General features: G+C 46.2%; 1 protein-coding gene across 1 annotated transcript in view; it reads left to right on the forward strand.

Annotated features, from left to right (window-relative positions):
- The window catches only part of LOC117507751 (multiple epidermal growth factor-like domains protein 6), a 69,118-nt gene extending 67,206 nt beyond the window's left edge, over nucleotides 1-1,912 (forward strand). Inside the window, exons 4-5 of the mRNA XM_034167562.1 lie at nucleotides 987-1,142; nucleotides 1,842-1,912. Of these exons, the coding sequence (XP_034023453.1) occupies nucleotides 987-1,142; nucleotides 1,842-1,912 (227 nt within the window). The remainder of the gene's footprint in view (nucleotides 1-986; nucleotides 1,143-1,841) is intronic.
- Nucleotides 1,913-22,402: the final 20,490 nt, after the last annotated feature.

Consider the following 22,402-nt stretch of genomic DNA (forward strand, 5'->3'; position numbering starts at 1 on the left):
AAAATTTTCACCGAAAGCCAGATAAATTTTCAAATGGTTTCCAGGTGCCAGTTTCTAACAGCTTCTGAAAAAAAAATCTGATGGAAAAAAAGTCCTTTTCATTCCGCCATTTCCAGACAATGAAATTCCGACGAGGGGGTGGGGATCACTCCTTCCCAAGGCGTGCTCACAGGCGAATGACGTCACCGACAGGCGTGGAAAAACTCACGCATGCGTACGAGGGTTTCAAACTTGCCTGACGTAAAAACATATGAATGAAATCCATATAGTTTTTAAAAAAAATAAAAAGGACCGATACTTTACGGACAGCCCACGTATAGTACAAATGACCACATCTAGGACCTGTGGTTCCCCACGGGTCAACATCCTATTGATGATGATTAATGTTGCTTATGTGATGCTGCACCTCTGAAGTCCAATCATATGTGCTAAAACTATCCAGTGGGTCTCAATGTTTATAAGCTCTGGATTCCATGAGGTTCACATCTCAACAACAGAAAGCAGTTTGACTTAGAGGGATTTATGAGGACACGTACCGGTTGCATGACTTTTTTTTTGTCATCACGTGGTTTTGATTTATTATCTGAAAGTGAGTGAGTGTCAGAGTGAGTGTGCTCTGTGTCATTGCGGAAGGTTCTTGGTTCAAACCCCACCCCTACCACATTTCTACATGTAATGTGGAGTTGTGTCAGGAAGGGCATCCGGTGTAAAACGTGTGGCAAATCAACATGCAGATCCACCTTAGATCTGCTGTGGGGACCCTGAGTGAAAAAACAAGGTAGCAGCTGAAGGGACTTTCTGTCTCCTTGTGCACTGTTTGTGTGAATGTCGGAGACTCAGAGTCCACAGTTAGTGTGTTGATGATGGCGGGAGGTCAGTGTTCGAGGCTCGACGCTCACATGTGAGGATGACAACAGCCAGGTGTCTCTGCTTCACTCACCTCTGATGTTTGTCCTTTTTCCACACCTCGTCTTCTGCACGTGCAGCCGTCTGCAGGTACGGTGTGTGCTTCAACGGAGGCCGCTGTCGAGGGGGAGCCGCTCATCTGTGTGACTGTCCGCCTGGCTTCAACGGGCCCAGCTGTCAGTATGGTGAGTACAGACACCATCAACATGTTCTGTGTTCAAAGGCTCTGTGTTTTTGTCAGGAGAAAATACCACACAGTTTTTTAACCTGTCCGTCTGTCTGTCTGTCCGCCTGTCTGTCAACTATTTCATTCTTAAGGTGGCCTGATCGTACCTTAAGATTTCAAACTGTAACCAAACTAGGGGAGGGCAATATGACTTATGATTCAAATCATGGTATTTTTCACTTTGTAGACAGCGACATATTAAATCACAGTACTACTAGTATTGCACAGTATGCCCCCTTTAATAATCATCTTTTTTCCGAGCAAGAGTTTAATCTGGACTGTTTTCATTTTCTAATCTGCTCCTTCAAAGTTAAAATGTGGGTGAAAAACTAAGTGAATCAAAGATTTTCTACCAGGTCCACGGCTGTATCAATTAACGATTATTAAGATGTAAACAAGTCTGCAGTACAAAAATCCACTGGGTCAGGTTAACCAATTCCATGACTACTATGTGTTATTGTGAAAAATACTTTATAATGAGTTATGCCTGTAATAAAAATATTTTAACAGGTGTTTTGACTCAGCAGAACTTGAAAAACCACCTCCGTCTGCGGCTGTGATCACAGCCCCAGCACTGCACTGAAATGTTTATTGATCCCAAAATGAATGGATATTTGGCATTGTTTTTCATTATTTTGTCTATTATTTTTCCTTAGTGTATACAAACAGTTTGCCCAATGTGTGTTCTGCATTATCACTGTCTTCACAGTATTGCACAATGCATATAGGGGGCACTATCACACCGGTGATGACTGTGACACCAGTGTAAAGGCCCCCTGACACTTGCAGGACTTTGATCCATGCACTTGCACGCACTCTGCCGTGTAGGAGAGTAACTTGTCTCAAAATTGTTGTAAAGCGTTGTAAACTGTGCGTGGCTTCGTGTATGTGTGCAAAGAAAATTTTGACATGTTTAAAATCTCCATCACGCATTAATTATGTGAACTTCACATGAACATTGCGCAAAACAATAAAAAACAGTGTGTGTGAATGTAAGTGATTGCGTCAGCGCACCGCATCAGAGCGCAGCTCGTCTGATCGATTATACAAGATGCTAAATCCGTGTATCATAAACATACTTTTACAGCTACTTATGAGAAAGAAATGAACATGCAACTGTTTTACCAACCAGTTACAATACAAACATACTTACCTTTTAGAAGGTTCCAATACGTTCTCCACCTCATTAAGCGTGCACGCACGAGAGAGAAAAGCGGCAGCTGGAATAGTCCTCTGTGATTCTGGAAGCGATTAGAGGCGTTTTCAACAGCCAACTTGAAGAGAAAATGATTAATCTGCTATGAAATAATTATTTTATATATACAGCGTCCAGCGCACAACGCATGGCATCCAGCGGAACAAAGCGCGGCGTCCAGTGGGGAACACAACGGATGTTAGTCACAACGAAGTATGTGCAAGTGTGCGGATCAAGTCGTGGAAATGTCAGGGGGCCTTTAACAATGTTTTCCTTTTATATGTAATGTTAATGTATTAACTCACTCATCTTCAACTACTTATCCAGAACTGGGTCACGGGGCAACAGCTCCAGCAGGGGACCCAAAATTTCCCTTTCCTGGGACACATTAATCACCTCTGACCGGTGGATCCCCCACACCAGTTTGGAGATATAATCTCTCCACCTAGTCCTGGGTCTTCCCTGGGGTCTCCTCCCAGATGGACATGCCTGGAACACCTCCCTAGGGAGGTGCCCAGGAGGCATTCTTACCAGATACCTGATCCACCTCAGCAGGCTCCTCTCAACATGAAAGAGCAGCAGCTCTACTCTGAGCTCCTCACGGATGACGAGCTTCTCTTGGTCCCCACGATCTAGTTCTTTCAGTCAAGACCCAACCCTCATGACCATAGTGAGAGTGGAACGAAGATTGACCAGTAGATCGAGAGCTTTGCCTTTTGGCTCAGCTACCTGTTTGTCACAACAGTAACGGTAGAGCAAAAAGCAACCACCGCCCCTGCTACCACCAATCTCACGCTCTGTTGTCCCTCACTTGGCGAACAAAACTCCAAGGTACTTGAACTCATTCACTTGGGCAAGACCTCATTTCCTACCCAGAGTACCATCCATCGGTTACCTGCTGATGTATTAACTGGATCTAAGAATTTATTTCTATGGCGACTAATCCTAATCTAATTTATTATCAACAATTCGATAAAGTAACTTCTGAGGCTATGTTGTTAGCTGCACAAGCATTGCTGGCCCGCTGTCACCTACAGGAAGGACTCCGGAGCGCGCATAAATGTGCAGGTTTCATAAACTCATAACTCTTCCAGAACGATCCGACCCGTATCCTTATTGAGAATAGAATTACAGGATGTCGGGTTGTGTTGCAGTGTGAAAAGTTATGAGATGCTGTTGAAATTTTGTCATGCTCTTTGGCTGTTGAAAAAGTCAAATTACAGTCTTTGCATTACTCTGGATGAAATACAACTTGACTGATGTTCAAGGTCACATTCATTTTTACCTTAAACGCAAAGATCAATTGAGTTCACACCACTCACAGGAAGTGCAACAGATTGATTTTACCTTTTGCTTTGTTAAGCTGGTGTGATTAAAAATGGGTTGTAAGAGCGAAGGAGAATAGCACCACCTAAAGGAGAGACTTAGAGTTGTTTCTGTCTTGACTGCGCCATTTGTTGTTATGTTTATACTTTTTCCTACATTTAAAAAATGGCTCTTTGGATTAACTCAGTTCAATTATGTGCAGGATTTCCATCTAATAAATATATGTAGCCCCAACTCAAATAAAACACATCCATGCAAGATAATGTAATTTAATTGAGTTGGGACTACATATATTATTAGATGGAAATCCAGTCCAGTGAGTCAGTTTTTTGAGTCTATCACACAAACAAATGACTCATTAGATTAACTCAATTCAGTTATGGGCAGGATTTCCATATAATAAATATTTAGTCCCAACTAAATTAAATTAAATGATCTTGCATGGATGCACTTTATTTGAGTTGGAGCTACATATTTATGAGATGGAAATCTTGCCCATAATTGAATTGAGTTCATCCAGTGCATCAGTTTTTTGAGTGTACTTGCACTTACTTGCCAGGTCAGATCTGGGAGCATTTTCTGGTGCTGTGTAATGCCACGACACCACAGAAATGCCTTGGGTCTTGGATAGCAACCACTCAGGCAGACAACCGGTCCATCCCAGCTCTCAAAATTATACATCTATGTTGTAGCCAGTTGAAACATGGGTGTTACCTTGACCTTCTCCAGGCATTGGGGCCCTCAACACCGAGGCACCTGTGTGCTGTCAAGAAAAATAGACCACATGGCCAAAATTTCACAACTGATGTTTCCTCCTAATGCAAGTGATACATCTCATCTGACTATCCCTATGTGACTGTTTGACACAAAGTCATTCCAGTGGTACCCTAAGATCCTCCAAAGACACCTAGCTCCAAAGACATCAAGTTGATTCCATAAGTCACTGGTTTGCATTCACTTGCATTGGTGAAAAAGGTGGTTGTTATGACTTTTGAATAACAATTGCCGTTGTTAGTTTGATGTGTTGTGCATTGGATCTGTGAATTAACATGTATGTCAGGAATTTGAAATCTATTTTCAAACGTGTTTGCACATTTACAACAAACAATACCTCGTCATACCCAAATCTAGCCCCACTAAGAAATCATCTCTGGAGCCGCCGCTGATTAAACCTTGTTTTGACCTGGTACATTACAAGATCTTCCATGCCTAATGAGAAAGCACCAAAAGAATTTAAAGTATGGTGAGCCTGGTGTGAAACTGACTGACATCCACTGCAGATTCAGTTTGTTAGCTACACTGTCAGATGAAGAAACTATTTACAAAAAAGTAACAATGTGCACTCTTCATTGTTACTGCCACCACTGACATGTTTTCCACCAGTGCAGATGGATTTCTTTGTTTATTGTCAGCAGAATTATTCAAAAACATGGGCTGATTTTTAGGAAACTTGATGAGGCAATGACAACAAGTGGATAACTTCAAGATTCTGCTTAACTTCATACACTTGTAATTAACAAATGGCTGCATATGTGTATACACCCATAATTATAATGGCATACACTGTAAATTGGCACTGGTAGCAAACCATATTTGGGTTGGGCGATTTTTACTGAATTGGCATGTCATGATGTAAATCATCATACAGTAAAACATCGCAGTGATGCTTGACATCATGATGGCGACTAAACACTGTGTGTTGGTCAGCCACTCCTGAAGGATGAATGGATCATTAAACTGCCTCACCTTAAACCAAAAACTATGTCTTTTATATACGTGCTGTGGTTTTTCCCTCACAAAACAGGATGGGGAGGAGGGGGTTCTAATTTTGTTATTTGTCACTCTTTATCATTATATTCTTCAATATTATAATTAAACCAACTAATGTTTTATCAAAAATCTGTCATTGTGCACAACTTCCTGAAATCTGCGTCCCGTTGTATTTTTGTATCAAGGCCTTCTGAGCGTTTTATCCATTTCCAGTTGTACATTTTTCCACTAATGTCAGTGTAGGAATTGCAGGAATTTGGAATAAATAAGCAGGAATTGTCAAAAGTCTTCATGGATGCCGAGCTGATTGGATGTGAAAGCAGCTGGTTTTTTTGACTCATGGCTCTGCTTTGGCTTTTCCCTGGGGCCTTTCATTCTGATTTGTTGCTCTCAGGTCTCCAGTGCTACCCGCTGAACTCTGCTTGAGTGTTCGCTTTTGTATACGAGTGACTGTAAATCTTCTCACATCAGCAGTTGGCTTCGTTAACAACAGCCAAAGTATTTTATCAGCAACCCCATTGTTGGACGTGAAGCAACACTGTGGTGGATGTTGTTGTGTTTCTGATAACACCACACGACAGGAAATTCCGCCTCGTGTCCACTTAGACCAGACTCAGCCATCTTTCTGTCACATGAGACGTCTCAGACGCCACTTTGTTGCATGAAGTTCAGTCCTATGGAGACCTCTGAAAATTAGCCTTCCAGTCCATCTCCAAAATGTAAGTTCCTCATGAGCATGTGCTTGTACCTCGAGGTCTCTCACCCACTCATCATAAAACCTGATAAAGTTAGTGTAATTTCTCCCAGTTCTTTATGTAATATACTGCCCTTACATAGAAGGAATCTTTATTCCTCAGTTTGAATTTATTAAAAGTCACTTTGAAAACAGGCCTGGGTCTCTACAGACAGACTGCATCTTGTGTAAGATGGTTTGCACAACAGTTTTATACAATACAATGTGTGCGTTACAGTGGGTGTGTTTTAATCTCACAGTCCTAATGTTACTGGCTCTCGGCAGACAGGGGGCGCCCTCCCCTTATCTGGAACTTGCACATGTGCAATAGAAGTGAAACTTATGTTGAATCGGGTTCCAGGCACTTCCAAACAGATAACAAAAGCAAATACTTGATAACTAACATAAAATAAGGAATTAGCACAGATATTATCTAACAGTTAGTCCAACACAAACAGTCTGACAAAACTAATTTCCTCAAACCAATTAAGTTTGGCTAACTCAAGCCGCAAATTAACTCTTTGATTTGTGTTGAATAAATGTAATTATATGAATTCAATTGCAATAATTTAATTGAATATTTTCTATATCTTTGCACTCATTCATAATACTACAATGACTTTAATATATGATCAGATTCCTTCCATCCAGATACTGTTCACACACTGACCACCTACGTCTTTTAATGTGGGTGGGATTTGGACCACTTTGGGGATTAGCATTTTTTTTCCAAGGATTGTTTGACATACACACATACTCAGATATTGATCCGCCAAAAACAGGCTTTGTCAAATGCACCATTATCCCTAAACAATACAGCATCTTTTTTTCCACGTCCCAACAGCCAGGGGCTGTGAGCATGGACCGGGCCGCCGGGCCACCCCCCTCGACCGCCACCCAATCTTCTCTGCACCCGACCCCCATGGCCCCCTCTGCAGGTGGTGAGTCCACAGGATGGCGGGCCCACGTCGCTCTTTCGGGCTGAGCCCGGCCGGGCCCCATGGGCTAAGGCCCGATCACCAGGTGCTCGCGCGTGAGCCCCAGCCCCAGGCCTGGCTCCAGGGTGGGGCCCCGGCTCCGCCATACCAGGTGACATCTCGGTTCTTGATTTTTTACTGGTCATGGAGGTTCTGAACTGCCCTTAGTCTGACCCGTCACCTAGGACCTGTTTGCCTTGGGAGACCCTACAGGGAGCACAAAGCCCCCGACAACATAGCTCCTAGGATCATCCGGGTACGCAAACTCCCCCACCACGATAAGGTGGCAGCTAGAGGGGGAGTTCGCCCAACCAGTCCACATGTGTTTTGTGGATCTGGAGAAGGCCTTCGACCGTGTTCCTCGGGAACCCTGTGGGGAGTGCTCTGGGAGTACGGGGTCCGGGGTCCTTTGCTAAGGGCTATCCGGTCCCTGTACGACCGCAGCAGGAGCTTGGTTCGCATTGCCGGTAGTAAGTCAAACCTGTTTCCAGTGCATGTTGGCCTCCGCCAGGGCTGCCCTTTGTCACCGGTTCTGTTCATTATTTTTATGGACAGAATTTCTAGGCGCAGCCAGGGTGTAGATGGGGTTTGGTTTGGGAACCACAGAATCTCGTCTCTGCTGTTTGCGGACGATGTGGTTCTGTTGGCTTCATCAAATCAGGACCTTCAGCGTGCACTGGGGCGGTTTGCAGCCGAGTGTGAAGCGTCCGGGATGAAAATCAGCTCCTCCAAATCTGAGGCCATGGTTCTCGACCGGAAAAAGGTGCTTTGCCCTCTTTGGGTCGGTGGAGTGTCCTTGCCTCGAGTGGAGGAGTTTGGGTATCTCGGGGTCTTGTTCGCGAGTGAGGGACGGATGGAGCATGAGATCGATAGATGGATCATTGCGGCATCTGCAGTGGTGTGGTCACTGTGTCGGACCGTTGTGGTGAAGAGAGAGCTGAGTAGGGGGGCAAAGCTCTCAAATTACTGATTGATCTATGTTCCCATCCTCACCTATGGTCATGAGTTTTGGCTCATGACCGAAAGAACGAGATTGCGAGTACAAGTGGCCGAGATGGGTTTCCTCCGCAGAGTGGCTGGGCGCTCCCTTAGAGATAGGGTGAGGAGCTTGGTCACTCGGGAGGAGCTCGGAGTCAAGCCGCTGCTCCTCCATGTCGAAAGGAGTCAGTTGAGGTGGTTCGGGCATCTTTTCCGGATGCCCCCTGGACGCCTCGCTGGAAAGGTGTTCCGGGCATGTCCCATTGGGAGGAGGCCCCGGGGAAGACCCAGGACACGCTGGAGGGACTACATCTCTCGGCTGGCTTGGGAACGCCTTGGGGTTCCCCCGAGGAGCTGGGGGGTGTGTGGGATCGGGAGGTCTGGGCGGCTTTGCTTGAGCTGCTGCCCCCGCGACCCAACTCCGGATAAAGCGGAAGAAAATGGATGGATGGATGGATGGATGGATGGAATACATCATCTTTACACAAATGCTTAGTCGAATTGTTACTGTAGAGTGTTGTGGGTGTACAACTTTAAAGTAGATTGATTTGGTGGTAATGAAAAAGCCTCTGCTGTCGTTTCTGTTGGTGAGGGTTTAGATTTCAGCAGCCTTGTTGATCCACCACTGATTTTTACCCGAGGCCAAAATATGACCATTGGGTATTACAAAGACTTTAAATCCATCCCTCTGCCTACCTGTCTGTGTTCAGCATAAGGCCAGTCCTATTATTGCCAGGGTCTTCAAATTCACAGAGAACATTTTTGGGTCACAGACCTTTGACAAGTTCAAAGACGGGTAACCTTGACCTATTCTAAGAGTTCAAAAGGTCACATTCTTTCTACACACTCAGCATAACTCCATTCCTATTACTGCCAGGGTCTTCTAAAACTGAAAACACTGTTTGTGGAACCTAAAAACACCTTTGAAGTGATTTAAAATTATTTAGCGGACATTAGCGTGCACACTAACAGGCTACAGCTCCTGCCTTCAGTTCTCTCACGATTGTTGCATGTTAAATAAAGTCCATTAACTCCTGTGCACATGGAAATAATGTATTCTGACTTTTTCCAATGTAACAAATCCATCTCCATGTCAGGAAGTCTGTTAAAAACAGCCTCATGCAGACGTCCCCACGTCCATGCACATAGCTTCAGTAAACCACCATCCAACCACACTTTAAGTTCCAAAATCCAGCACTCTGAAAAAGTTGAGTTTTACACATGAGCAAGACGCGTTACAAATGTAATTTTTCTGTCATTCGTGACACATTCCTGACATTCTTAATGTGACTTAACGCATCTGAATAGATTTCTTAAGGGCGTGTTGGTGCGTGATATTCTTGATATTCGTGGAGCATGTTTTTGCCTGTCAAAAAATCTTCCACGAATGTCATACACCACCCTCATTTCATCTCACGTCGTGGAGGTTGCAACTGAGTGTATTGATCCGTCTTGATGAGTATTGATCCTTAATAGAACGTGACAATGTTCGTAGTGGTTCCTGTGATGGTTCTTGGAGCCCAAACTGTCACACATTATTACGAAGTGACATGGAAACTGTCAAGTTTTGACACGACTTGTAACGCGGCGTCAGATTTCACTGCACTCCATGACGAATCAGTTTTCTGTCACGTGCGCACAATTAAACTCAGCTCCAAATGTCATTCCACAGTTCCTGCTGAAGCTCCTCAGGACGCTCCTGCAGGTGTTCCACCTGCTGTTGTAACCGATGAGCAGGAGAACGAGTCTGAACCAGAGGAGCGAGAGGAGACTCACGTGCAGCCAGACATCTCTGCACCTCCTCCAGTCCAGCGGAGGAAGAAGCGTGCGCACAATTAAACCCTGCTGCACCGCATTCAGTTTGATTGCTGACACCAAGTCGGCTAAAAGTCAAATTTCAGTGCTCTTCAGCGCGCTCCTGCAGGTGGAACACCTGCTGCATGTGCCTGATGTTTGGGGAAATGCGCCAGACGAGAGCCGCATGAAGCCACACATCTCGCTCTGTCCTCGTCCTCCTCCTCTCTGCACCACTCCATGGCACAGAGCCCAACTACGCATGCAGTCACAAAGTTCTTCTGAAAAACTGGAGCGATCTGAATTCGGTTGGATGAATATGGGGTGTGTGTGGAGACAATTCCTCGTTCACAACGTGACAGAACTTAACGATGCGCTGTTACGCGCAATAGCGCGCGATAGCGCGTTGACCGTGCGTAATGGTTCCTGATAATTCTCTGGCAACATGTGCCATTAATCGTAACGTGTGGTAACAGGTTGCAGCAGTTCTGAGGACACCTGACGCCTCTGCCCTGAATCATCACATCGTGATCAGCGGCCAAGAATGTGTACTTCGTGGCATTCGTGACTTGTCGTTGTTATGTGTAAACGCAGCATTAGGGTGAAGTGTGTCGTCTCTGTCTATAAATCTGTCTGTATCTCCTTTGAACAAAAGCTCAGAAGTTTTGTTTTCAGACGGAGCAGGTTTGTTTCCCTCTGTCGGTCAGTCATCGGGTGTTTTGTCATTGTAAAATGTATGTCACATGCTGAAAAATGCAGAGAATTCCCAAGTGAGATGTTTTCCGGAAATGCACCTGCTAACAGTCAGAGTGAGAGGAATAAAATACATCAGCGATCACTAATTATTAGTGCATGTGTGTGGAGAGACTTACAGTCATGAGTACTTTTATGTTGTCTTGTTAACTGGGATGTAAGAAATGTATGACATGTCCTTTAATTGGAGTCCACCTGCGGTAAATTTAGTTGATTGGACATGATTTGGAAAGATACACACCTGTCACAGTTGACAGTGCATGTCAGAGCACAAACCAAGCATGAAGTCAAAGGAATTATTATTATTATGTAGACCTCCGAGACAGGATTGTCTCAAGGTACAAATCTAGGGAAGGGTGCAGAAACATTTTTGCTGCTTTGAAGGTTCCAATGAGCACAGTGGACTCCATCATCCATAAATGGAAGAAGTTCAAATCCACCAGGACTCCTCCTAGAGCTGGCTGCCCGTCTATTCAATCATATGCCCTGTGATGTCGGCTAGCAATAGAACAAGCTGCAGCACTAACTACTGAATTAAATCTGAAATGTTACACACAAATAAAAAGTTGCATAGTGCTGCACCGATTCATTTTTAAAGGAACGCAGTGGTGGCAGCCATCCAAATAAGAAACGCTTCAAACCAAATGGTTTGAGTGATAACTGTGGAAGGGGCTTGAACACATGGACAGATGTGCAGAACCCCCTGCCCTGATCCACCCTCTATTCATGGTCATCTGTCTGTAATGATTGTGGCAGTTATATTGCTCTGTGATTGTCACTGAATGGTGGGTGGGGCTCTGAGTGACACTTTGTACGGTGGAGATTTTGCAGACACTAGCGCGCTCACGGCTGACCCTTTTTGTAACCCTGTTGCCAAGTACAGGTCTCTTTTCAAGTAACTCTCGGGCCTCGGGGCAACTGAAGACAGCGGCCACCTGGGGTGCAGGGCTTGGCGGCTCCGGTGTTCTTCAGCTCCATTGGTGGTGGAAGCTGTGTGGGATCCGGCTCTTCTCTCGCCAGGCGTCTTCTATCGTCGAGCCTGCCCACACCTCACCTGGTGTATGATTGACAGTCCACCATATTGTTATTGTCTGTACGTCGTTGTGCGATTCACAACATTAAATTGTTACTTTTGGCTTATCCATTGTCCGTTCATTAACGCCCCCTGTTGTGGTCCGTGTCACGACACTTTCACAACAAACTGGCTTTTAACACCTAGTGGGGAGGTGACGTTCTGTTTTTTATGTGCTGTTTTAAAATTTTATTCTATATGTGTTTTATTTTTGTGAATTTGTGTTTTTTTTTTTCTTTTACACAAACACAAAACAAAACAGAACCAGATATATAACACAACAACAACACCCCAGCTCAAAATCAAAATACCAAACTCAAACTTTGATAAAATGACCTTTGTACATCACAGAAAGCCCCGCGAAAAAATAGCTGCCAATCCAGACCAACATACCGCAAATAAGGGTCCCATATTTTATAGAACGCATCTTCCATTATGTAGCTTACTCGTTAGGAAGTCCAATGAAATATTCAAGAACAGTCCGCTGCCACTGTGTTCTTGATGGGGCTTTGTCTATAATCCAGTTCGAGAGGACACATTTCCTAGCACAGAAAGTAAGCATCATGTAAAGTTGTCTTTCACATTTCTTCTTAATGTTGTTATTTGTCATTCCCAGCAACATATACAATGGGTTACATTCAGTAATAATAGAAAGGATCTTGTCCAATTCACCTTTTATACTAAACCAAAATTGTTGTATTTTCCTACAGGACCAAAGACAGTGAGTGAGGTTACCCACCTCTGTTTTACACTTAGGGCAGAGCGGAGAAAGGTCTGAATTAAATCTGTGACGCTGAGAAGGAGATATATGAACACGATGCAAAATCTTAAGTTGCATTGCTTTTACCCTATTACAAACACTCAAAGACCCTGCGTTCTCCCAAGTTTCATTCCAGGCCTCGTCACTGATCACCAAAGCTAACTCCCTCTCCCATGTCCCCTTCAAATGAGCAAATCTGAGCCTTCATATTCTCTTAATAAACCATAGCAATCTTAATAGAGCTTTAAGTTTAGGCTGAAATAGTTGTTTTTCACAATCAGTGACAGTTTGGTTGGCAAGTATAGTGTTCTTTAGATATAATCTCTCACTTGCAGGTACCGAAAAAAGTCACGTCTGTGAATTCCATATTTATTTACTAACTGGTCGAAGGACATTAGGTTTGATCCATCCATCAAATCAGAAAGGGTAGAGATACCTTTTTCTGCCCACACAGAAAACCAGAGTCCAAAGTCCCAGGCCGGAAAAGGGGATTGCCACATAACGGAGTGAAGAGAGATGTTAAGTGAGACCTACCCTCCATCTTTTGAATTATTTGCCAAGCTCTGACAGTACATAAAGTGAGAGGGTTACTACAGAATATTTTTAGTTTTACTTTTTTCAGGAATAGTAAATTTTTCAGAGGGAGGTTGGACATGGAACTTTCTATATCAAGCCAGAGAGAAAGGTTCTTCCACCCAGTCCGCCGCTACACACATATGGGCACTGAGCTGATACTTTCTTATGTCTAGGAGATCAAGCCACCCCTTGGAAATGAGAGGCATAACGGAGATATTTAAGCGAGGCTTTCTCACCGCCCATATAAACGCACTAAACCAGCCATTCAAAGTCCTTAGAGTCTTATGTGAAAAAATAACTGGGACCATCCGAATCAGATATAATAGCCTGGGTAAGATGTCATTTTAAGAAGAGCAAACTCGGCCGAGCCAGGACAAAGGCAAAGTCTTCCACCTCTCCAAGTCCAATTTAATGTGCTCAAACAGAGAGGTGAAATTACATTTATACATCTGATCAAAAGCAGGTGTAATCTTAATCCCTAAATAGACAAAGCCCTCTGGAGACCAATTAAAAGGAAATGGAGAAGGGACCTGAGGTTTTCTTTTAAAGTGCCCAGCGGCATCGCTTCTTATTTATTAAAATTAATTCTGTAACCTGAGATGTCGCTGAATTTGTTAATGGTCTCGATAAGTGAGGGCACAGATATTTCAGGTTGGGTCAATACAACCAGAACGTCATCAGCATATAAGTGATTTATGCTGTCTTTGTCCTAGACTCAGGCCGTAATGTCCTTCCGGCCTCTCACCGCCTCCGCTAGTGGTTCTACTGCCAGGGCACAAAGTAAGGGGGGAGAGGGGGCAAGCCCTGTCTAGTCCCCCTCAAAACACAAAGTTTGGGGACTGCAACCCATTAGTAAGAACTGCTGAACAGGGATTGCTATACAGAAGCCTAATGTTGTGAAAGTGTAGGAACACGGGCCCACAACAGGGGGCGCAAATGAACGGACAATGGAGGAATCAGATAACACTGTTTTACTGTTGTGAAAAAGGCACAACGAATACAATCGATTACAATATGGAGATAGAGTCTAATTACAACGGTGTCGTGTGGGCAGGCTCGACGATAGGAGACGTCTGTCCAAGTCGAACCGGAACCAACCCGATTTCCTCTGCCACCGAACCCCGGAATACTGGAGCCGCCAAGTCCCGAATTCCCAGGTGGCCACTGCCTCCGCTCGTCGGATCCGGTACTGCTGGCAGGAAACAGAAACAGTCAGGTGTGGATGCAGCTGCACCCAGCAACACGGAGGGTGAGAGTCCACCTCCACCTCTCGTCAACAACAATCAAGAAATGTAGTACTTATCCACACGCTGTCTGTAGTCAGCTGTCCTACAGATAATCACAAGAACACAATTAAAGTCACACGTATGTGTAGGCTGAGTTTGTTACCTCTTTGGTAAGGCGATATCTCGGCAAATGAGGTGGAGATGCCGTCCTGCTGATATACCTCCTTATTGATTGGGATTAGCTGTCTCCAGTGATGGGTGACAGCTGTCATCCTGGCTGCTCCCGTAAGGCGGCAGTGCCCTCCGGTGCCATGGAGCCCGCACTCCAGGCAGGGCGCCCTCTAGTGGTGGTGGGGCCAGCAGTACCTCCTCTTCAGCGGCCCACACAACAGGACCCCCCCCCCAACGGGCGCCTCCTGGCGCACGACCGGGTTTGTCAGGGTGGCGACGGTAGAAGTCGGCCAGGAGGGTCGGGTCCAGGATGAAGCCCTTCTTCACCCAGGAGCATTCTTCGGGGCCGTACCCCTCCCAGTCCACCAGATACTGAAAACCCCGGCCCATCCGTCGGACGTCGAGGAGCCGGCGCACGGTCCAAGCCGGCTCTCCGTCGATGATCCGGGCAGGAGGTGGCGCCGGACCCGGAGTGCAGTAGGGGTGAGGTGTGATGGGGTTTAATCCTGGAGACGTGGAATACTGGATGAATCCGCAGTGAGGCTCCAGCTTCCGGCCTCACTGCGGGATTGATGACCTTGAGTATTTTGTACGGGCCGATGTATCGTTCTTGCAGTTTTGGGGAGTCCACTTGAAGGGGAATGTCCTTGGTGGACAACCACACTTCCTGCCCAGGACGATACGTGGGAGCCGGGGCCCGCCGCCGGTCTGCATGGTTCTTCGCCCTCGTCCGGGCCCTTAACAAAGCAGAACGGGCGGCTCGCCACACCCGACGGCACTTCCGTAGGTGGGCCTGGACCGAGGGCACACCGACCTCCCCCTCAACCACCGGAAACAACGGGGGTTGATACCCAAGCACACCTCGAAAGGGGAGAGGCCGGTGGCTGATGACACTTGACTGTTGTGGGCGTACTCGATCCAGGCCAGGTGGGTACTCCAGGCCGTCGGGTGCGCGGCTGTCACACAGCGTAGGGTCTGCTCCATCTCCTGGTTGGCCCGTTCTGCTTGTCCGTTGGTCTGGGGGTGATACCCGGACGAGAGACTGACCCGTGGCCCCCAGTTCCCGGCAAAAGCTCCTCCAAACATGCGAGGAGAACTGGGGACCGCGATCGGAGACGATGTCTGATGGTATCCCATGCAGACGGACGACGTGGTGGACTAGGAGGTCCGCTGTCTCCTGGGCCGTTGGTAGCTTCGGGAGGGCCACGAAGTGGGCCGCCTTGGAGAATCGGTCCACTATCGTGAGGATGACAGTGTTTCCCTGGGACGGCGGGAGACCCGTGACAAAATCCAGGCCGATGTGAGGACCAGGGGCGATGAGGCACGGGCAGCGGCTGTAGCAATTCCCGATGTCTTGCGGTGGTTGGCCTTGCCCCTGCGCAGGTGGTACAGGCCTGGATGTAACCCCGGACGTCGGCCTCCAGGGACGCCCACCAGAAGCGCTGCCGGACGACTGCCACGGTTTCTTCGCACCCCAGGATGACAGGAGAGCTTAGAACCGTGACAGAAGTCCAGAACTGCAGCCCTGGCTTCTGGTGGGACGTAGAGTTTGTTCTTCGGTCCGGTTCCGGGGTCCGGGTCTCGTGTCAGGGCCTCCCGGACGGTCTTCTCCACGTCCCAAGTGAGGGCGGCCACGATAGCGGACTCCGGGATGATGGGATCCGGGGGATCCGACGACTCCGTTTTGACCTCATCTTCATGTACCCGGGACAAAGCATCCGATCTTTGATTTTTGGTCCCGGGACGGTAGGTGATCCGGAAGTCAAAACGGCCGAAGAACAGTGACCAGCGGGCTTGCCTGGGATTCAGCTGCTTGGCGGTCCTGATATACTCCAGATTCCGGTGGTCAGTGAAAACCGTGACTGGCACGGACGTTCCCTCCAACAGATGTCTCCAATCCTCAAGAGCCTCTTTCACCGCAAGGAGTTCTCGATTGCCGACGTCATAGTTCCGTTCGGCCGGGGTCAACCTGCTGGAAAAATAGGCACACGGGTGAAGGACCTTATCGGTCTTCCCGCTCTGGGACAGCACGGCTCCTATCCCTGAGTCCGAGGCGTCCACTTCAACCACTAACTGGCGACTAGGATCGGGCTGCACCAGAAACAGGTGCAGACGAGAAGCGCCGTTTCACTCCTTGAATGCGGCATCGCACCGATCCGACCAGGTGAAGAGGACTTTTGGTGAGGTCAGGGCTGTCAGGGGGCTAACTACCTGACTGTAGCCCTTAATGAACCTCCTGTAGAAATTAGCAAAGCCTAGGAACTGTTGCAACTTCCTACGGCTTGTGGGTTGGGGCCAGTCTCAAACCGCCGCAACCTTGGCCGGATCAGGATCGACGGAGTTGGAGGAGATGATGAACCCCAGGAAGGACAAAGACGTGCGGTGGAACTCACACTTCTCGCCCTTCACAAACAGCCGGTTCTCCAACAACCGCTGCAGGACCTGACGTACATGCCGGACATGAGTCTCAGGATCCGGAGAAAAGATGAGTATATCGTCTAGATATACGAAGACGAACCGGTGCAGGAAATCCCGCAAGACATCATTAACTAATGCTTGGAACGTCGCGGGGGCGTTTGTGAGGCCGAACGGCATGACCAGGTACTCAAAGTGACCTAAGGGGGTGTTAAATGCCGTCTTCCACTCGTCTCCCTTCCGGATCCGAACCAGATGATACGCATTTCTAAGATCGAGCTTTGTGAAGATTTGGGCTCCATGCAGGGGTGTGAACACCGAATCCAACAGGGGCAACGGGTATCGGTTGCGAACCGTGATCTCGTTCAGCCCCCTATAATCAATGCATGGACGTCTGTCCAAGTCGAACCGGAACCAACCCGATTTCCTCTGCCACCGAACCCCGGGAATACTGGAAGCCGCCAAGTCCCGAATTCCCAGGTGGCCACTGCCTCCGCTCGTCAGATCCGGTACTGCTGGCAGGAAACAGAAACAGTCAGGTGTGGATGCAGCTGCACCCAGCAACACGGAGGGTGGAGAGTCCACCTCCACCTCTCGTCAACAACAATCAAGAAATGTAGTACTTATCCACACGCTGTCTGGTAGTCAGCTGTCCTACAGATAATCACAAGAACACAATTAAAGTCACACGTATGTGTAGGCTGAGTTGTTACCTCTTTGGTAAGGCGATATCTCGGCAAATGAGGTGGAGATGCCGTCCTGCTGATATACCTCCTTATTGATTGGGATCAGCTGTCTCCAGTGATGGGTGACAGCTGTCATCCTGGCTGCTCCCGTAAGGCGGCAGCGCCCTCCGGTGCCTGGAGCCCGCACTCCAGGCAGGGTGCCCTCTAGTGGTGGTGGGCCAGCAGTACCTCCTCTTCAGCGGCCCACACAACACCTAATCCAACTTATAAAATTTTCACTTAAACCAAATTGCCGCAAAGTAAAAAACAAATAGGACCATTCAACGCGGTCGAATGCCTTTTCGGCATCAAGCGAGACCACTATGCCAGGCACTGATTTTTGATTAAAAAACTGGATTATATTCAACAGTCTTCGTACATTGTTATGCGAACTACGACCCTTAATGAAACCTGTTTGATCTTTTTTAATTAGAGAGGGAAGTACATGTTCGAGACGCCTCGCGAGAATTTTGGAAAGGAGTTTCAAATCCACGTTCAGTAAGAAATTGGCCTATAAGAGGCGCAGTCTTCAGGCGCTTTACCCTCTTTCAATATAAGGGATATATTTGCCTCTCTTAAAGAGCTAGGTAGCAGGCCTTTCTTAAAGAGTCATTATACATATTAAGCAATGGGTCAACTAGTATATCTCGAAATTCTTTATAGAATTCAGCACCAAGGCCATCTGGCCCAGCTACTTTGCCTGCCTGCAACTCTTTATGACATCCAGTACCTCCTCTTTCGATATGGGACAATCCAAGTTTAACTTCTGGTCTTCAGTCAATTTAGGAAGATTAACAGAGGAAAAAAAGGCATCCATTAACTCAGGAGCATTGATATGTATTTGAGATTTGCAAAGATTTTCATAGAATTTTTTAAAGACGTCATTAATTGTGGCAGCATCAAAAAATTGTTTTCCATTTGCATCTTTAATTGAAGAAATAGCCTGGGAGTCTGATTTCTTCCTTGTCAAATATGCCAAGTATTTCCCCGGCTTGTCACCGTGTTCATATAACCTTTGCCTTGCGAATCTAATTTTAGTCTCTGCTTCCTTTGTCAATAGACAATCCAGTGATGAACGGAGAGCATCGATTTCTTTAAGTTATATGCTGAGGATTTTTAAGGTATTCCTCTTCCGCACATTTCAGTTTACTTTCTAAAATCGTCCTCTGTTCAGCCTGTCTACGCCTTTTATTCTTTGTATATGAAGTAATGAGCCCTCTTGAATAAGCCTTTGATGTCTCCCAAAGTAATGACGAATTATCTGTGGAAGGTATTTTAATTAATAAAAACTGTTTGAATTCTTCAGTAAAGTAAGTTATGAATTTGTGATCATACAAAATGGAGGAGTCGAAGTGCCAACGTCTATTCTGAGGGGACACGCTCCCAGTATTACAATTAATGAAGACTGTAGTGCGGTCAGATATGACTATGTTACTGATCGAGCTGGACAAGATTGATGGTAATATACGGTTCGGAACAAAAAAATAATCTATTCTCGTATAACACGAGTGCACTCTGGAGAAAAAAGTGAATTCTTTGTCTACTAAATGTTGTGTCCTCCACACATCTACGTAGTCCAGCTCCTCACATAAAGTGGAGAGAGCTTTGGCGTGGGGTAGAAGATATGATTTACCCTGAGGAGATTTATCCATAATTGGGTTTAGATGACAGTTGAAATCACCTCCAACAAAAGAGTTCCTGACGTTTAATTCTACCAGCTTTGTAAAAGCAGATACCAGAAAGTCCCCAGGGTGACCTGGTGGGTGATAGATATTCATAAAAGCAACTTCTTCTCCATATAAAACACTTTTCACAATCACATATCGACCACCTGTATCTTTTATGCAATCAAGAAGTGTAAATGGTAAGTTTTTCCTAATTAAAATCTCTGTGCCTCTGCTCCTTGATGTAAACAATGAAAAAAAGACATGTCCAAAACCTCCCTGGGCTAGTTTAGAATGTTCTATAGAGTCCAAATGTGTTTCCTGTAGTAGGGCTATGTGAACCTGTTCCCTCTTGAGATAATTCAAGACCTTTCTCCGCTTAACAGGCATGTGAATGCCATTTATATTCCAAGTACATACATTTAAAGTTGACATACTAGTATTATATGCAAAAAACAAGATGAGCTCTAGGCCTCCTTCCAATATTTAGCCATGGCAAGAAAACAAACAAACAAAAAAAACTAACAAAAAAAAAGAAGAGCTGGGGTGGCACACAACAAATGTCTAAAACAAGACAAACAAACAAAGCCTAACATTGGCAAAAAAAATAAACCAACACTGTTCTACTCCTAAAATGGAGAAGTTAAGTGTAAAGGTTTTCTAACAGCAAAAGAGAAACACCTAGTCAAAAAAGAAAAAAAAAACACCGTAAAGGTGGCTGCAACACCAGTAACAACCCACAAATAGAAACTTCAAAATAAGAGGGGATGTAATAAAATGTCATCAGCGTACAGTTATTCACAGCATGACGTAGGGGATCTAAAGTCCACAAGAGAGCGGGAGCAAATCCAGTCCGACGTTTACTCACCATCCACAACAGGGGTTACGTCCAACGACTCAGTAAAGTCTTTCACATCAGAAACCTCCTTGAAAATCTTAGTCGAGCCACGGTGGGTTACTTTCAACAAAGCGGGGTACATCTGTCTGTAATCTGCCCCGATAGCACGAAGACGTCTCTTCACCTCATCAAAACTCTTCGGCTTACGCACGACAGCGGCCGAAAAATCTTGAAATATCATCACAGTGGCGTTCTCGTACTTCAGGGGTCGGTCATTCCTACTCATCTCCCACGCTGCGTTCATGATCCTCTGCTTATCCTGGAAATTATGTAGTCTCACCAGCGCGGGACGCGGTCTCTGGCCAGTGCGTGGGACCAAAGTTGTAGTGCGGTGCGCTCTATCCACTTTAAGCCGGCCCGCTTTTGTCTTAATGTTCAAAAGTTCAGGTAACCATCTCTCAAAAAAACAAGTAGGCTCGTTACCCTCAGCGCCTTCTGGAAGGCCAACAATGCAAATGTTATTCCTTCTTCCCCTGTTTTCCAAATCATACACGCGCTCCGCGAGCTCCGCAACCCGCTTCTCCAAAGCTCCGAGCCTGTCCATGGTCGGGACCGCGTCATCCTCCACAGCTGAGATCTGGGTCTCCGCCTCCTTCAAACGCACCTCATGGTCCTCCAGTTGCTTCCCCTGTGCTTGTAGAAGCAAAGAAACCGGCCCAAGCTTGTCCTCGATAACTTTAGTGAGATTCACAGTCACCTCACGAGTCACCACACGGATCACCTCGCGAAGCGCTGGGTCCATTCCCTCTGGCCCGGCGCCGGCCTCCATGCTAGCTCCCTCGTTAGCCTCATTACTCTGCAGACTGGAGCTCTCCGCGGCATCGACTATTGGAGCTTTCCTACGCGGCATGTGTCAGACTGTTTCAAAAAGTAATTACTGATACTCATCACAGATTCCCCAATAACAAGTGTCCGTATTGTAGCTCTGTTTGTGGGTTATAAGTGTAAAATCAGAGAAGTGGCGTGCTAGCTCTCCCAGACACAGCCTCACTTCAAGCCGCCATTTTGAAAACCCCCCTTTGTGAATTTGTGTTTTTAATGTTAAGCATTTTGGACACCAGTCGGTGCTGTAAAGCGCTTTATAAATAAATGTTGATTGATTGATCTAAACTCTATAGGAGGTGTGATGTGGAACTGTATCGCCAGGATGTGACAACATTATTAAACATGAAACTCACTTCCAGCACAGATCCAGGAAAAATAAATCCCATGCGATAATCTCTCCGGCATCACGGTGTACAGAGTTGTGTTGTGCTGCTGAAGGCTACGTCTGAAGAGTGGTATGAAAGCGTGTGTGCACCGTGCACTCGCGTGTGCGCTACATGCTTAGTGGCTCATTCAGCTGTTGTGAACACACACACACAACTGAGTGATCATTTGATCATTTCAACACCTGGTCTACGCATGCACACCCACGTGAGTCTGTAGCACTGGAAAGGAGAGGACGGGCACAGATGTGATTGCATGAGTGAGTGAATGAGTGAGTGACCGCACCGGTGCCAGCTTTGACACACATGGCATGAGTCCGGTCCATACGTTGGTTGTACTGCGATGTCCAGTACCATCAGGTCCTGTGCAAAGGAAGGACACGGCGCTGCCTCCCACTCCGGTCCCATGTTTGCCATCCAGATGTTTGTACATCGGGCAGTCATCACCGCCTTTTATGGGCATCTGACAGCAGTCTGTATTATCAGCTGTTGTCTAAATATGCTTTGGAGCCAATTGTGCAAGTGTGCATGAGGTAGTTTGGATGGGATCTGCTCACAGTCTACACACCTCTTTCCCTCCTGTCTGCGTCCGGATTATGGCCATATTTGCCGTGTTGGGCTCGTTCCTGCAGATGTTGCCAGTCTGCAACAGTAAGATGGATGAAAGAGATACCAGATGAGATGTGCAGGATGGTAGATTTAAGTGTATGTGTGATCTCCACACATTCTTACACATTCAGATTAAAGAATCCATATAATAAAAGGGAAGTAGCCTCGGTGTGTTTGTGTATCCGGAGCGTCAGTTGAAATCCAGAAAGAGCTGATTTTTGTCCTTTGGAATACTTATGTATTTTTTCATGAGGATTCAAGTCGTGAAAACAGCAACATCATCAGACCAATATTTTTTGAGAAATCAGTCACTTTTGAAAATAACAAGCCTGTTTATGTTGCACTTCCACAATAAGAGCCTGTATTTCAAAAGAAAAGCATGTGAGGTTGCTGCAGAGCTGACAGAATTCATCAGTCTGT

The sequence above is a fragment of the Thalassophryne amazonica genome, chromosome 3 (assembly GCF_902500255.1).
Source record: "Thalassophryne amazonica chromosome 3, fThaAma1.1, whole genome shotgun sequence".
Taxonomy (NCBI): domain Eukaryota; kingdom Metazoa; phylum Chordata; class Actinopteri; order Batrachoidiformes; family Batrachoididae; genus Thalassophryne; species Thalassophryne amazonica.